Here is a 15,879-nt window from a genome sequence, read left to right as displayed (position 1 = left end):
GGACACCTTGCTATCATAAATGAACACTAGATGCTTGGACCACTTTTTGTGTGTGACTTAACATGAATGACATGGGAAATGAACCTGGGCTGGCATTTTTTTTTTTTTTGCAAGCAAGTACTTTTAACTGGCAAGTCATCATTCCAGCCTCATATGTAATTTTAATTTTTTGGTTTGTTTTTTTCAAGGCAGGGTCTCACTCTAGCCCAAGCTGATCTGGACTTCCAGGCTCGCCTTGAACTCATGGTCACTCTCCTACCTCAGCCTCCAAAATTCTGGGATTAAAGGTGTGTGATACCATGCCCGACTACAATAATTTTTTTTAAATATTTTATTTATATTTGAGAGAGAAAGAGGCAGACACAAAGAGAATGGTGCACCAGGGTCTTCAGCCACTGCAAACGAACACCACAAGCATGTGCCACCTTGTGCATCTGGCTAACGTGGGTATTGGGAATCGAACCTGGGTCTTTTAGCTTTGTAGGCAAACGCCTTAACCACTAAGCCATCCCTCCAGCCCTGATTTTTTTTTTTTTTTTTTTTTTTGGTTTTTCGAGGTAAGGTCTCACTCTAGCCCAGACTGACCTGGAATTCACTATGTAGTCTCAGGGTGGCCTCAAACTCATGGTAATCCTTCTACTTCTGCCTCCTGAGTGCTGAGATTAAAGGCATGTGCCACCACATCCAGCTTTAAATTTGTTTTTTTAAAGTTGGGTCTCACTGTAGCTCTGGCTGACCTGGACCTCACTGTATAGCTCAGGCTGGTCTTGAACTCATGGCAATCCTACTGCCTTGCCTTCTGAGTGCTGGGATTACCACATGAACTACCATGCCTGGCTTGCCAAAAACAATTTTTATTTATTTTAGACATTTAAAAAAAAAATTGTTTTTGTTTTTTGAGGTAGTATTTCACTCTACTACAGGCTGACCTAGAATTCACTACGTAGTCTCAGGGTGGCCTCAAACTCACAGTGATCCTCCTACCTCTGCCTCCTGATCTCTGAGATTAAAGATGTGCGCCACCACACCTGGCCATGTTCTTTTTAAAAATTATTTTCAAGCATTGAGAAAGAGGAAAAAAAACAACAACCAAAAACAGAGAGAGAGACACACACACACACACAGAGATTGGCCACACCAGGGCCTCCAGCAGCTGCAAACAAACTCCAAATACATGAGCCACCTTTGTATATCTGGTTTACATGGGTCCTGGGGAACTGATCCTGGGTCTTTAGGCTTCGTAGGCAAGTGCTTTAACCTCTAACCCATTTCTCCAGCCCATTTAATTTTAATTTTAATTTTTTGGCTTTTTTTTTTTTGAGGTAGGGTCTCACTCTAGCACAGGCTTACCTGGCACCTAGGCTGTCTTCCAAGGTGGCCTCAAACTTACTGTGATCCTCCTACTTCTGCCTCCTGAGTGCTGGGATTAAAGGTATGTGTCACCACGCCCAGATAACCAAAATAAATTTTATGCCAAGGGCTAAAAAAGCAAGGGCCAATTTGCTATTGTGAATGTCAAAGCAATAAATTTGGGAAAGTAGATTCAATATTCATTAAAAGCTAGTTTAGCCGGGCGAGGTGGCGCACACCTTTAATCTCAGCACTCGGGAGGCAGAGGTAGGAGGATCACTGTGAGTCTGAGGCCACCCTGAGACTACATAGTGAATTCCAAGTCAGCCTAAGCTAGAGTGAGACCCTACCTCAAAAAAAAAAAAAAAAAAAGGTTAGTTTATTTATTTCTTTATGGGGGGTAGGGAAAATATGGGAATGCCAGGGCCTCTAGCTGCAAAGGAATTTCAAATGCATACACCACCTTGTGCATCTGGATTGTGTGGGTACGGGGGAATCAATCATGGGTCCTTACGCTTTGCAGACAAGTGCCTTAACCACTAAGTCATCATTCCAGCCCAGATTCGGTACTCATTAAAGCAGCCCACAAGCCCATCTACTTAATCTTACACTAAAAATGTTCTAGCTGGTAAGAAATGATCCAAGATAGATTTCTAAGTTGTTTTGTTTAAAAAATATATTTTATTTATTTGAGAGACAGGCAGATAGAGAGAATGGGAGTGCCAGGGCCTCCAGCCACTGCAAACGAACTCCAGACGCATGCGCACCCTTGTGCATCTGGCTGTACGTAGGTCCTGGGGAATCGAACCTGGGTCCTTTGGCTTTGCTGGCAAGCATATTAATCACTAAGCCATGTCTCCATCCCTGGAGTTCTAAATGTTAAGTTTTAGAGCTATAACTTGCCTGTTAAATGGAACATCTTGAAGGATCCGGTCACTGCAGAGTGAAAGGAGGCAATTCTTCTGCAACTGACGAAAGGAAAGAAGAAAAAAATTTGAATAAAACTCTGAAATCATTTTTTTAAATCTTTTAGCCAGAAATAGTCTTTTTAAAAAGACTAATGAAACACCAGTTAGTATTCTTAAATCGTGAAACAATATAAAATCTTTTTTCTGTTTTGTTTTTTGTTTTTCAAGGTAGGGACTCACTCTAGCCCTGGCTGACTTGGAACTCACTTGGTAGTCTCAGACTGGCCTTCGAACTCAAAGCGATCCTCCTACCTCGGACTCAGGAGTGCTGGGATTAAAGACATGTGCCACCACGCCCGGTGGGAAACCCTCTTACTTAACACTTTGTTCAGGGTCATCAGTCTGGAATCTAATATAATTCCCTCTTTTTTGTTTTGGTTTTTTAAATAATTTTTTTGTTTTATTTATTTATTTGAAAGTGACAGACAGAGAGAGTAAGCAGCCGATAGAGAGAAAGAGAGAAAGAATGGGTATACCAGGGCCTCCAGCCACTGCAAACGAACTCCAGATGCATGCGGCCCCTTGTGCATCTGGCTAACGTGGGTCCTGGGGAATCGAGCCTCGAACCGGGGTCCTTAGGCTTCATAGGCAAGCGCTTAACAGCTAAGCCATCTCTCCAGCCCTTGGTTTGGTTTTTTGAGGTAGGGACTCACTCTAGCCCAGGCTGACCAGGAATTCACCATGTAGTCTCAGGGTGGCCTCGAACTCACAGGAATCCTCCCACCTCTGCCTGCTGCATGCTGGGATTAAAGGCGTGCACCACTATACCAGGCTAAATTCCCTTTTTATACCATTTCTTGCCTCGCATTTTTATTCTCATTTTTGAGGGTGGGAAGTGGGGGTTGTTAGAGTCTCGCTCTAGCCACAGCTGACCTGGGCTCACAGTGATCCTCCTACTTCTGCCTCCCAAATGCTGAGACTGAAGATGTGTGCCACTGTAGATGAACTCCAGACGCGTGGGTCCCTTTGTGTATCTGGCTTTCCATGGGTACTGGAGAAATGGCTTAGCAATTAAGCACTTGCCTGTGAAGCCTAAGGACCCCGGTTCAAGGCTTGTTTCCCCAGGACCCATGTTAGCCAGATGCACAAGGGGGCGCATGTGTCTGGACTTCGTTTGCAGTGGCCAGAAGCCCTGGCGCGCCCATTCTCATTCACTCTCTATCTCCCGTTCTCTGTGTCTAATAAATAATAAATAAAATTAAAATATTGCAGGGCATGCTGGCGCACGCCTTTAATCCTGGCACTCGGGAGGCAGAGGTAGGAGGATCGCCATAAATTCCAGGCCAACCATCATGAAAACAAATGATCATAAATGTTGGCGGGGCTGTGGAAAAAGAGGAACCCTTCTACACTGCTGGTGGGAATGCAATCTGGTCCAGCCATTGTGGAAATCAGTGTGGAGGTTCCTAAAATAGCTAAAGATTGATCTACCATATGACCCAGCTATAGCACTCCTAGGCATATATCTGAAGGAATCATCTCATTTCCTTAGAAGTACGTGCTCAACCATGTTTATTGCTGCTCAATTTATAATAGCTGGGAAATGGAACCAGCCTAGATGTCCCTCAACAGATGAGTGGATAATGAAGATGTGGCACATTTATACAATGGAGTTCTACTCAGCGGTAAAGAAAAATGAAGTTATGAAATTTGCAGAGAAATGGACGGACCTGGAAAGGATTATGCTAAGTGAGGTAACCCAGGCCCAGAAAGCCAAGTGCCACATGTTCTCTCTCATATGTGGATCCTAGCTACAGATGACTGGGCTTCTGCATGAGAAGGAAAATACTTAGTAGCAGAGGCCAGTAAGTTAAAAAGGAGACATAAAGGGAAGAGAAAGGAAGGGAGGAGGGTACTTAATAGGTTGATATTGTATATATGCAAGTATAATGATTGTGATGGGGAGGTAATATGATGGAGAATGGAATTTCAAAGGGGAAAGTGTGGGGGAGGGAGAGAGGGAGGGAATTAACATGGGATTTTTTTTATAATCATGGAAAATGCTAATAAAAATAAAAATATAAAAATAAAAAAATAAAAACAAAAAAATAAATTCCTGGCCACCCTGAGACTACACATTGAATTCCAGGTCAGCCTGAGCAATAGCTAGACTCTACCCTACAAAAAATAAAAAGAGGTCTTCCTGACCGACGTGCCCCTGGGTCCGGGATCCCCTGGGCAGGACGGTATGCAGCAAGACCAGGGGAGATAAACCACGTTGGCACTTCAGCCAAACCACAGCTGAGTCCACAGAGGAATTGTGGACACGAGCAAGAGAGCTGCTTCCATGCTGTTCCTGATAATCAGCACCAGGGTTTAGGAGACAGATCCTGAGGACACCCGACACCTACCGAAGCAGAGATCCAGAGGCTCCTAAGAACTCATCATTGAAGTAGAATCAAAACTCACCCACCACGGCTCAGGGAATTTTGCGGAAGAGGGGGCGGAAAGATTGTAAGAGCCGCAGGCTGAGACATCATGCCCAGAGGCATTGTCTGCCAAAAATAACTGACTGCTGCTCCCATAACATGCAAACCACACCCCCATGGGGAATACTCGCAACCCCACAGAGGAGCATCCCCAGTGCAATGGGGGCAGAGGAGGGAAAAGAGGGCAACGACATGTGACGTATCCATAAGAAACATCTTGTTAATAATAATAATCCCAGTACTTGGGAGGCAGAGGAAGGAGGATAGCTGAGAGGTCGAGGCCAGCCTAAGACTCCATAGTGAATTCCAGGTCATCCTGGGATAGAGTGAGACCCTACCTCAAAAAAACAACAACATAAAAAGTAGTGAGAGAAAGAGAGAGAGGTTAATGGTCTACAAAAGTGAATATGCAGAGCCAGGCGTGGTGGCGCACACCTTTAATCCCAGCACTCGGAAGGCAGAGGTAGGAGGTTTGCCGTGAGTTCGAGGCGGCCCTGAAACTCCACAGTGAATTCCAGGTCAGCCTAGGCTGGAGTAAGACCCTACCTCGAAAAACCAAAAAACATTTTAAAACTAAAAAAGTGAATACGGAGGTAGGTGAGGGGTAAAAAGCAAACCAGAGGCTGCTGGGAAGGAGATTCATGTGTGCCTACCTGCTGGTGATTTGGAAAGTGCTCCATGGCCTTGAGCAGCAGGTGGGTGACGTCAGCCAGGAGCCGGACGGGCATCCCCGCGGCAAGGTCCTGCTTGGTGAGGTTGAACACACAAGCGCTGGCGGCCAGCTGCACTGGCAAGTTCATGGGGTGGTTTCTCATCCCAGTAACCACCAGCTGAAAAGGAAACCAGTCTCTTGCAAATTCATCTGGCAAACACAAGCCCTCTTCAGAGAACACGAGTGTGTTGCTCTGCATAGTGTCGGAGAGACCTTCTGGCGTCTCTTCTCCATTCTCATACACCAAGAGCCTAAGGACCCCAGCCATCACAAAGAAGTTCCTGTCCTCCTGGCCAGTGTCCAGTTGTTTTTACCTGCAGTTTCCAGTGAAGCCAAGGGATTTTTTTTTTTTTTTTCAGGCTGACTTGGAATTCACTATGCAGTCTCAGGGTGGCTTCGAACTCATGGTGATCCTCCTACTTCTGCCTCCCAAGTGCTGGGATGAAAGATGTGCGTCACCACACCCGGCCATTCAATTATTTTTTTTTAAGATTTTTAGTTTTATTTATTAGAGTCGGAGGGAGAATGGGAGCGCCAGGGCCTCCAGCCACTGCAAACGAACTCCAGACGCGTGTGCCACCATGAGCCTCTGGCTTACGTGGAACCTGGAGAATCAAACCTGGGTCCTTAGGCTTCAGAGGCATGTGCTTTAACTGCTAAGCCGTCTCTCCATCCCCAATGAAACTTTTCTACACGAGTGTTCATTGCTTTATTTCTAAGATCCAGCACAGTGCTTGATACAGAGAAAAGAAAGAATACGTTTGCACTGACCTGACGGGAAGTCAGTGGCAAACTGCGCCTTCAAGTCCCAACCTTCCCTTCCCTGAAAACACTGCAATGCTGGCATGCAGTAGAATCCATCTCACTTCTCCCTGGCCTGGACAACTGCCCTTATGTTATTTGATTAGACTACTATAAAGCTCCAATTACATTGTGCAACTGATTTCTCTCATTTATACCTAATCACTGAAACTCGGTATCATCAATTCAATTTAACATTAAAAGGAAACGAAATAAAAGCTGGGCATGCTGGCACACGCCTTTAATCCCAGCACTGGGGAGACAGAGGTAGGAGGATCGCCATGAGTTCCAAACCAACCTGAGACTACCCAGTGAATTCCAGGTCAGCCTGGGCTACAGCGAGACCCTACCTCAAAAAACCAGAATAGGGCTGGAGAGATGGCTTAGCGGTTAAGCGTTTGCCTGTGAAGCCTAAGGACCCCGGTTCGAGGCTCGGTTGCCCAGGACCCACGTTAGCCAGATGCACAAGGGGGCGCACGCGTCTGGAGTTCGTTTGCAGTGGCTGGAGGCCCTGGCGCGCCCATTCTCTCTCTCTCTCCCTCTATCTGTCTTTCTCTCTGTGTCTGTCTCTCTCAAATAAATAAATAAAATTTAAAAAAAAACAGAATAAAAATAAAATAAAATAAAAAAACTCTTACAAAATAGTGAACCACCGGGGAGACGATTTCAAATTTTTCCTCTCGAGTTTCGCTTTCTTACCTTTAAAATTTCTGGCTTTGTCTTCTCCATCACGTGAGTGAGGCTGAAAAGGTGAAACAGAGCTTCTCGAACGAAGAACGCCCTCTCGCTGTACCGCTTCAGCGCCTCCGCGATCTGTGTCTCGTTGGCTTCCCCAGACACCTTTGGACAGGGCCACAGCGTTAGCCTCCAGGGTGCCTGCACCCTCTCCCTCCCTCTAGCTTGACATCTGCATCCAGCAGAGTCACGTCAGGCCTGAAGCGTCCTCCAACCTGGCCCGCCATTGACTCAGAAGCCACCGTGCACCTGTCAGGACAAGTCCCTCCACTCTACTTAAGTAAGTCACAAGACTTTGCTTGGAAAGCCTTACTAGGACGTCTAAGCTCTTCTCTGCCTCTTAAGGCAACCCTTTCACCTACATGTTATACGGATTACAGGTCTTTTGTTGTTGCTGTTGTTTCTGAGTCGCTAAACCAAGCTCATGGCTGCCTTTAATCCCAGAACTCGGGGGTGGGGGGAGAGGGGGGCAGAGGTGGGAGGATCCCTGTGACTTCGAGGCCACCCGGAGACTACACAGTGAATTCCATCCGGGTCAGCCTGAGCTACACTGAGACCCTACCTCAACAAACCCAAAAAGAGCCGGCGTGGTGGCGCACGCCTTTAAGCCCAGCACTTGGGAGGTGGAGATAGGAGGATCGCTATGAGTTCGAGGCCACCCTGAGACTCCATAGTGAATTTCAGGTCAGCCTGGGCTAGAGTGAGACTCTACCTCGAAAAACCAAAATAGCCTGCACTAGAGTGAGACCCTACCTTGAAAAAAACAAAACAAATAATAATAATAATAATAATAATAATAAAATAAAATAAGCCAAACTCTTTCTCAGCACAAGGCCATGACACACAATGTTCACTCTGAGACTCCCCCCCCTCCTGCTTAGCTAGCATGCACTTACCCTTCCTAACTCAAGTGAAATACTTCTTTAGAGAGACCTTCAGCTGACCCACAATCTAAGCCAGGCCCCTCTAGAGCTTCCTAGTTATTATCACAAGTCTACTGTACTGACCCATCCACCGCTGTACATCGACTTAGCATGGTGCTTAGCTCAGACTAAGTACTTAGTGAACAGTCACCAAATACGTTTGCTAATTTCTCGAGCTTCTTCACAGACTCAGTTCAAAAGTGTAACTGGGAATTGTCCATTTATACAGGTTAGTACACTTTTCTGTTTGTTTGTTTTCTTGGTTTTCTGAGGTAGGGTCTCCCTCTAGCCCAGGCTGACCTGGGATTCACCATGGAGTCTCAGGGTGGCCTTGAACTCAGGGCGATCCTTCCACCTCTGGCCCCCCGAGTGCTGGGATTAGAGGCGTGCACCACCACGCCTGGAAGGCTAATACTTTTATGTTAAACTGTGGCTCAGGCACCAGTGGGTGACCAAATATAAATAATGGTTAGCAGCTCTTTAGAAAAGCTAGCAAACTAGTAAGTAAGGACAAAAAGGACTATAACATCCCAGTAACTCTCAGGGAATGAATAGATTGAGCGACCCTGAATAAAAGCATAACCAGGCACTGAGCCCAATACCTGACACCACAGAAGCTCTGGGCGTCATACACCTCCCAGTGGGACTGGGGAAATGGCTTAGCGGTTAAGGTTCTTGCCTGTAAAGCCAAAGGAACTCGGTTCAATTCCCCGGGACCCATGTAAGCCAGATGCACAAGGTGGCCCGTGCGTCTAGAGTTTGTATGCAGTGGCTGGAAGCCCTGGCGTGCCTATTCAATCTCTCTCTCTAATAAACAAACAAACAAATAAATAAATAAATATTTTGCCAGGTGTGGTGGCGTACACCTTTAATCCCAGCACTCGGGAGGCAGAAGTAGGAGGATCGCCATGAGTTTGAGGCCACCCTGAGACAATATAGCGAATTCCAGGTCAGCCTGGGCTACAGTGAAACTGTACATCAAAAACCCAAAACAAAACAAAAAACTCTCTAGATACTTATGTTTATGCCCATATATTAATACAATTATCACATTTTGTTTTAGAAGCACTCTCTTTTCAGATGGCAGAGACCACTGTGAAGACTCAAAACTCACCAGCCTCAGACCACAGAGTGAGTCCCAGGTCAGTGTGGCCTAGAGAGAGAACCCTACCTTGAAAAACCACAAGAAAAAAAGTATTTGAAGGCTGGTCATTGGCATGGTGGTGGCTGGGAGGAAGTAGTAGGTAGAATGCTGTGAGTTCAAGGTCAGCCTGGGCTAGAATGAGACCCTATCTTGGAAAAAAAAAAAGTATACACAAACACACATAGAAAGAGAGAGGGAGAGAGTGTGTGTTTGAGTGTGAGGGTGTTTCGGTAGCTTTATACCCTCTTTCCTTCTCACGGGCAGGACCTCTTCATACTATCTCCTCTTTCCTTCTCTTAAACTAATAAAATCTCCCTAGGCCATAAAAAAAATGAGAGAAGCCAAGCATGGTGGCACACACCTTTAATCCCAGCATTCAGGAGGCAGAGGTAGGCGGATCACCACGAGTTCAAGACCACCCTGAGACTACATTGTGAATTCCAGATCAGCCTGAGCTAGAGTGAGACCCTAACTTGAAAAAAGAGAGATAGAGAGAGAGAAAGTTTGGGGGTCAGTAGTACCCTGTGGAGGTGGATAATGCTGTACCCAGAAGCCACAGATGGTTACAAGAACATTCCAGTGCCAGGGGTGGGATACCTTCCAGAATGAGTTTGTTGGTCAGGAAGGCCCCTGATGCTCCCAGAACATTTCAGGCTCTTGGCTGCCCACCAGAACTAGATAGTAAGAGCTTATTTCTGAAGGCTATATGAAATCAAGCTGGAGCTGAGCTGGAAGCCTCCTTCCCTGTTGACTAGCTGTCAGGATGCTGTGAGGCCTGTGGGACAAGAAAAGTCATCAAAGGTCTTAACCAGCAGTGGGCTCTTCAAGTAGAATAGCTGGCCGGCCAGGGGAAATGTACCAAACTGTGCAAGGATGGCATGTCTGTTATGCGGGAAAACCAACTGCCTTCTGATTGGCCTTTAGACCCACTCTTATGGGAGGGAATTTATGCCTGGTACTGAAAACCTAACCAAAAGTGAGGCTGTGGGCTGGAGAAATGTCTTGGTGTTAAGGCGCTTACCTACAAAGCCTAAGGTCCTCCACCTCTGCCCCCCAAGTGCTGGGATTAAAGGTATGCACCATGCCTGGCTTCATTATTTACTTATTTTCTTACAAGCAACAAGAAGAGAGAGAATGGGTGCGCCAGGGCCTTTAGCTGCTGCAAATGAACTCCAGATCCATGTGCAACTTTGTGCCATCTGCCTTTATGTGGGTACTGGGGAATCGAATCTGGTCCACTAGGTTTTGCTAGCAAGCACCTTGACCTACTGAGCTGTATCTCCAGCCCCCAGAATTGTTAATCATTAAAATTACATAAGCCCTCATAACACTGACCTTAGGCTTTGCAAGCAAGTGCTTTAACTGCTAAGCCCTCTCTCCAACCTGTTGTTTTTTTTTTTAATTATTTATTTGCAAGCAGATAGAAATGAGAGAGAATAGGCACACCAGGGCTTCCAGCCACAGCTAATGAACTCCAGATGCACATACAATTCTGTGCATCTGGCTTTACGTGGGTACTGAGGAAATGAACCCGGGCCATTAGGCTTTGCAGCCAAATGCCTTAACCACTGAGCCATCTCTCCAGCCTCTGCTGTTTCTTTCTTGCTATCCTTTTCTTTTTTCTTCTGTTTGGTTTGTTGAGGTAAGGTCTCATTCAAGCTCAGGCTGACCTGGAATTCACTATGTAGTCTCAGGGTGGCCTCAACCTCATGACGATCCTCCTACCTACCTCTGCCTCCCAGGTGTTAGCATTAAAGGTGTGCACCACCACGCCCGGCTCCCCACTGGTTTTTGATAGGTCTCTTACCCTAAAGCAAGCTTCTCCATTATATAATGCCCTCTTCAAGATGTGTCATATGTTAGATAGTCATCATTAAAATTGTTTTTAGGGCTGGAGAGATGGCATAGTGGTTAAGCGCTTGCCTGTGAAGCCTAAGGACCCCGGTTTGAGGCTTGGTTCCCCAGGTCCCACGTTAGCCAGATGCACAAGGGGGCGCACGCATCTGGAGTTCGTTTGCAGAGGCTGGAAGCCCTGGTGCGCCCATTCTCTCTCTCTCCCTCTATCTGTCTTTCTCTCTGTGTGTGTCGCTCTCAATTAAATAAAATAAAAAAATTTAAAAAAAATTTTTAATTTTTATTTATTTGAGAGCGACAGAGAGGGAAAGAGGCAGAGAGAGAGAGAAAGAGGGGGGAGAGAGAATGGGCGCACCAGGGCCTCCAGCCACTGCAGACGAATTCTAGATGCATGTGCCACCATGTACATCTGGCTTATGTGGGCACTGGAGAATTGAGCCTTCAACTGGGGTCCTTAGGCTTCACAGGCAAGTGCTTAACTGTTAAGCCATCTCTCCAGCCCCTCACTCATCTTTTTTATTTATTATTATTATTACTTCTGTTTTTTTGAGGTAAAGTCTAACTCTAGCCCAGGCTGACCTGGAATTCATACGTCATCTCAGGGTGGCCTTGAACTCAAGGCGATCCTCCTACCTCTGCTCCCCCATTTGCTGGGATTAGAGGCGTGCGCCACCACGTCCAGCTTTTACCTTGATTTGAGAGAGACAGGTAAGTGAGAAAGAACGGGCACGCCGGGGCAACAGCCGCTGCCAACCAACTCCAGGCGCGTGGGCTGCCTTGGGGATCTGTGGCTTACTTGGGTCCTGGGGAGTCCGACCTGGGTCTCTCGGCCCCTTCACCACTGAGCCCTAGAACATTCAGCCGGAAGAGCGCGTCTGCCACCCAGACAAGGACAACACGTGGTCGGGTCTAACCTTCAGATGCCCCTCGCCCGTGAGGAACTCGGAGTAGCCGGCGTCGGTGGCCAGCAGGCCCACGAACTGCATGCTGGGCCGCTGCTGGATGAAGGCCTCGACGGCTTTGTCGGTGACGTGCTTGCGGCCGGAGACGTCGAGGGACACGAGGTTCGGGAGGATGTCCTGCTGCTCCAGCAGGCGCAGGGCGATGTCGGACGTGAACTGCTTGTCGTCCGAGATGTCCAGGTGGCTGAGGAGCCGCAGTTCGCGCACCACGTCCAGGATCTGCGTGGTGGTCATCTTCAAGCATTTCAGGTGGTGCATGGTGAGCGACTTGAGGCGCTCCTTGCAGGCCAGCAGCGCCGTGATGTCGGTGACCGAGGTGTTGGAGATGTCCAGGCTCTCCAGGCGCGGCAGCGAGGCCACTTCGGCCAGGTCCTCGTTGTAGAAGAGGACGTTGGTGATGCTGAGCGCGCGGAGGCCCGACAGCTGGCGGAAGCAGCGCTCGTACGGGTCCTCCAGGGACAGGGTGAGCGAGTTCAGCACCAGGCACTGCAGGTTCTGCTGGATCCACTTGTTGCTGCCCAGCCCGCTGATGATGTCCGTGATGGTGATGTCGGCGTTCACGCCCGTGGCGTCCAGTTCCACCAGCTTGTGGTGGCAGAAGGCCTTCCGGAAGGCGACGGCGGAGATCTTGGCTTTGCGGATGCACGCTCTCTTGAGGCGCATCTGGTTGCCCCTGAAAATGCCCACGGTTCCGTCGTTCAGGAGGCCTGCGGGCGAAACGAGCAGCACTTTAGCTTCAAAATAGCTGGCGTCTCTTCTCCAGCTATATATCTGATAGAGGATTAATATCTAGGATATACAAAGAACTCAAAAAGTTAAATAATAAGGAATCAAACAAGCCAATCAAAAAACGGGCTATGGAGCTAAATAGAGCATTCTCAAAGAAAGAAATACGAATGGCATATAAGAATCTAAAAAAAAAAAAATGTTCTACGTCACTAGTCATCAGGGAAATGCAGATTAAAACTACATTGAGATTCCATCTCACTCCTGTCAGATTGGCCACCATCATGAAAACAAATCATCATAAATGTTGGCGGGGATGTGGAAAAAGAGGAACCCTTCTACACTGCTGGTGGGAATGCAATCTGGTCCAGCCATTGAGGAAAACAGTGTGGAGGTTCCTAAAACAGCTAGAGATTGATCTACCATATGACCCAGCTATAGCACTCCTAGGCACATATCCAAAGGACTCATCTCATTTCCTTAGAAGTACATGCTCAACCATGTTTATTGCTGCTCAATTTATAATAGCTGGGAAATGGAACCAGCCTAGATGTCCCTCAACTGATGAGTGGATAATGAAGATGTGGCACATTTATACAATGGAGTTCTACTCCGCGGTAAAGAAAAATGAAGTTATGAAATTTGCAGAAAAATGGATGGACCTGGAAAGGATTATACTAAGTGAGGTAACCCAGACCCAGAAAGCCAAGCGCCACATGTTCTCTCTCATTTGTGGATCCTAGCTACAGATGATTGAGCTTTTGCCTGAGAAGGAAAATACTTGGTAGCAGAGGCCAGTAAGTTAAAAAGGAGACATAAAGGGAAGAGAAAGGAAGGGAGGAGGATACTTAATAGGCTGATATTGTATATATGGGAGAGGTAATATGATGGAGAATGGAATTTCAAATGGGAAAGTGTGGGGGTGGGGAGGGAGGGAATTACCATAGGATATTTTTTTATAATCATGGAAAATGTTAATAAAAATTTTTAAATTAAAAAAATAGCTGGCATGCAGCAGGGCGTCCCTGGAATTCACTATGGAGTCTTGGGGTGGCCTCAAACTCATGGCGATCCTACCTACCTCTGCCTCCCGTGTGCTGGGATTAAAGGTGTGTGCGCCACCACGCCCCGTTAAACCTGTGCCTTTTCATCTGTCTCTTTTTTGCCACTTCCCTCCTCAAAATAGTAAAAGATAACAGATTATGGCCCCACAACAAAACACCTTTTTTTTTTCCTTAGTTTTTCGAGGTATGGTCTCACTCTGGTCCAGGCTGACCTAGAATTCACTCTAGAGTCACAGGCTGGCCTCGAACTCACAGCGATCCTCCTACCTCTGCCTCCAGGGTGCTGGGATTAAAGGCGTGCGCCACCACACCCGGCTGTACTGCACATTTCTAAAATGCTCCCAAACAACAGTGTCTCACTCGATGCAATTCAGTAATGAGGATCTTGTTGTCGACTGTGAGTAAATGAGTAAACAAGGGCCTGGAAAATAGCCTCCCAAGAATATGGAGGGGCTGGAGAGATGGCTTAGCGGTTAAGCGCTTGCCTGGGAAGCCTAAGGACTCCGGTTCGAGGCTCGATTCTCCAGGTCCCACGTAAGCCGGATGCACAAGGTGGCACATGTATCTGGAGTTCGTTTGCAGTGGCTGGAGGCCCTGGTGCACTCATTCTCTCTATATATTTATCTGCCTCTTTCTCTCGCTGTCGCTCTCAAATAAATAAAAATAAAACAAAAACATTTTTAGAAACATTATTTAAAAAAAAAAAGAATATGGAGCTAGCAAGAAATAGAATTAGGACCCTGGTAGACATTACTGACACCCACACTTCCCGGTGCTCCCTTCCTGTGAGATGGGGTCATATGCTATATATGTCGACGTACCTCAGCACCAAGGCACGATTTGGCATGCTGTCTTCTGTGGCCAAGAAGAAGGCTTCAAGTTCTGGAGAGGGAAGCTTTATGCGAATTGAGCCTCTCTCTATCAATCTGGATATGAAGGTGACCACGGAAGAGAACGCTCAACAGACTTGCAGAGTTCATGTATGAGTGAGGTTTAAACTTTGCGTTAGGATATTCAATTTGTTTAGATTTTTGTTGGTGGTGGTGTTTGTTTTTTGAGACAGAGTCTCATGTACCCCAGACTAGCCTCAAATTTATGCTGTAGCCAAGGAGGGCCTTGAATTTCTGATCCTCCTACCCCCTACCTCCCAGGGTGCTGGGATTATAAGAATACACCACCAAGCTCGGTTTTTTGTTATCAATATATTTCTAGTGTATCCTCTCAATTACACTGCTGTGCACACAAACACATCTATAAACAATATATGTAGTGTATGGTTCTAATTAGGCTCTGTAAAAAAAAAAAGCCAAAAGCTGTTGTGTGGCTTCTGTAACCCCAGCACGCTGACAAGAGTCAGGAGAACTTCTCAGAAGTGTGCAGTGAGGGCTGGAGAGATGGCTTAGTGGTTAAGCGCTTGCCTGTGAAGCCCAAGACCCCCGGTTCAAGGCTTGATTCCCCAGGACCCACGTAAGCCAGATGCACAAGGGGGCGCATGTGTCTGGAGTTTATTTGCGGTAGCTGGAGGCCTGGACCCGCCCATTCATTCTATCTCGATCTGTCTCTCCCCACCCCCTGCTTCTTTCTCTCTTGCAAATAAGTAAATAAATATAAAATATAAAAAACAAAAAACACACCAGAGTGAGATCCACAGAGAAGCCCAGCCTCACACAAGGTAGAAAGAAGAGGACTTGGGGGGGTGGGGGAGAAGGTGCTGGAGAGATGATTCAGTGGCTAAAGTGTCTTCCTATGAAGCCCAGCAACCTGAGTTTGATTCCCCAGAAGCCACATAAAACCAAATGCGCATGGTGGGGCACGCATCTGGAGTTCGTTTACAGCCACTGGAGGCCCTGGAGCACCCATTCTCTTTCTCTCTATTTGCAAATGTATAAATAAAATAAATAAGAGGAGAAAAAGATCATGACATCAAAATTAAACAGAGACTGATTGAGATGGGGAAGGGATATGATGGAGAATGGAATTTCAAAGGGGAAAAGCGGGGAAGGGTGGGTATTACCATGGGATTTAAAAAAATTTTTTTTTAAATTTTTTGTTGTTGTTCATTTTTTATTTGAGAGAGACAGATACAGAGAGATAGACAGACAGAGGGAGAGAGAGAATGGGCACGCCAGGGCTTCCAGCCACTGCAAATGAACTCCAGACACGTGTGCTCCCTTGTGCATCTGGCTAACATGAGCCCTGGGGAACCGAGCC

General features: G+C 46.8%; 1 protein-coding gene across 1 annotated transcript in view; it reads right to left on the bottom strand.

Annotated features, from left to right (window-relative positions):
• The window catches only part of LOC101614664 (protein zyg-11 homolog B), a 53,148-nt gene that overhangs the window by 12,820 nt on the left and 24,449 nt on the right, over positions 1–15,879 (bottom strand). Inside the window, exons 3-6 of the mRNA XM_045139236.1 lie at positions 11,831–12,585; positions 6,960–7,100; positions 5,401–5,577; positions 2,254–2,318 (exon numbers count right to left, since the gene is read on the bottom strand). Coding sequence (XP_044995171.1) covers positions 2,254–2,318; positions 5,401–5,577; positions 6,960–7,100; positions 11,831–12,585 — 1,138 coding nt within the window. The remainder of the gene's footprint in view (positions 1–2,253; positions 2,319–5,400; positions 5,578–6,959; positions 7,101–11,830; positions 12,586–15,879) is intronic.

The sequence above is a fragment of the Jaculus jaculus genome, chromosome 21, assembly GCF_020740685.1.
Source record: "Jaculus jaculus isolate mJacJac1 chromosome 21, mJacJac1.mat.Y.cur, whole genome shotgun sequence".
Lineage (NCBI taxonomy): Eukaryota > Metazoa > Chordata > Mammalia > Rodentia > Dipodidae > Jaculus > Jaculus jaculus.
Note: the sequence above shows the minus strand (reverse complement) of the source record. Positions and strands in the feature narration are given on the sequence as shown.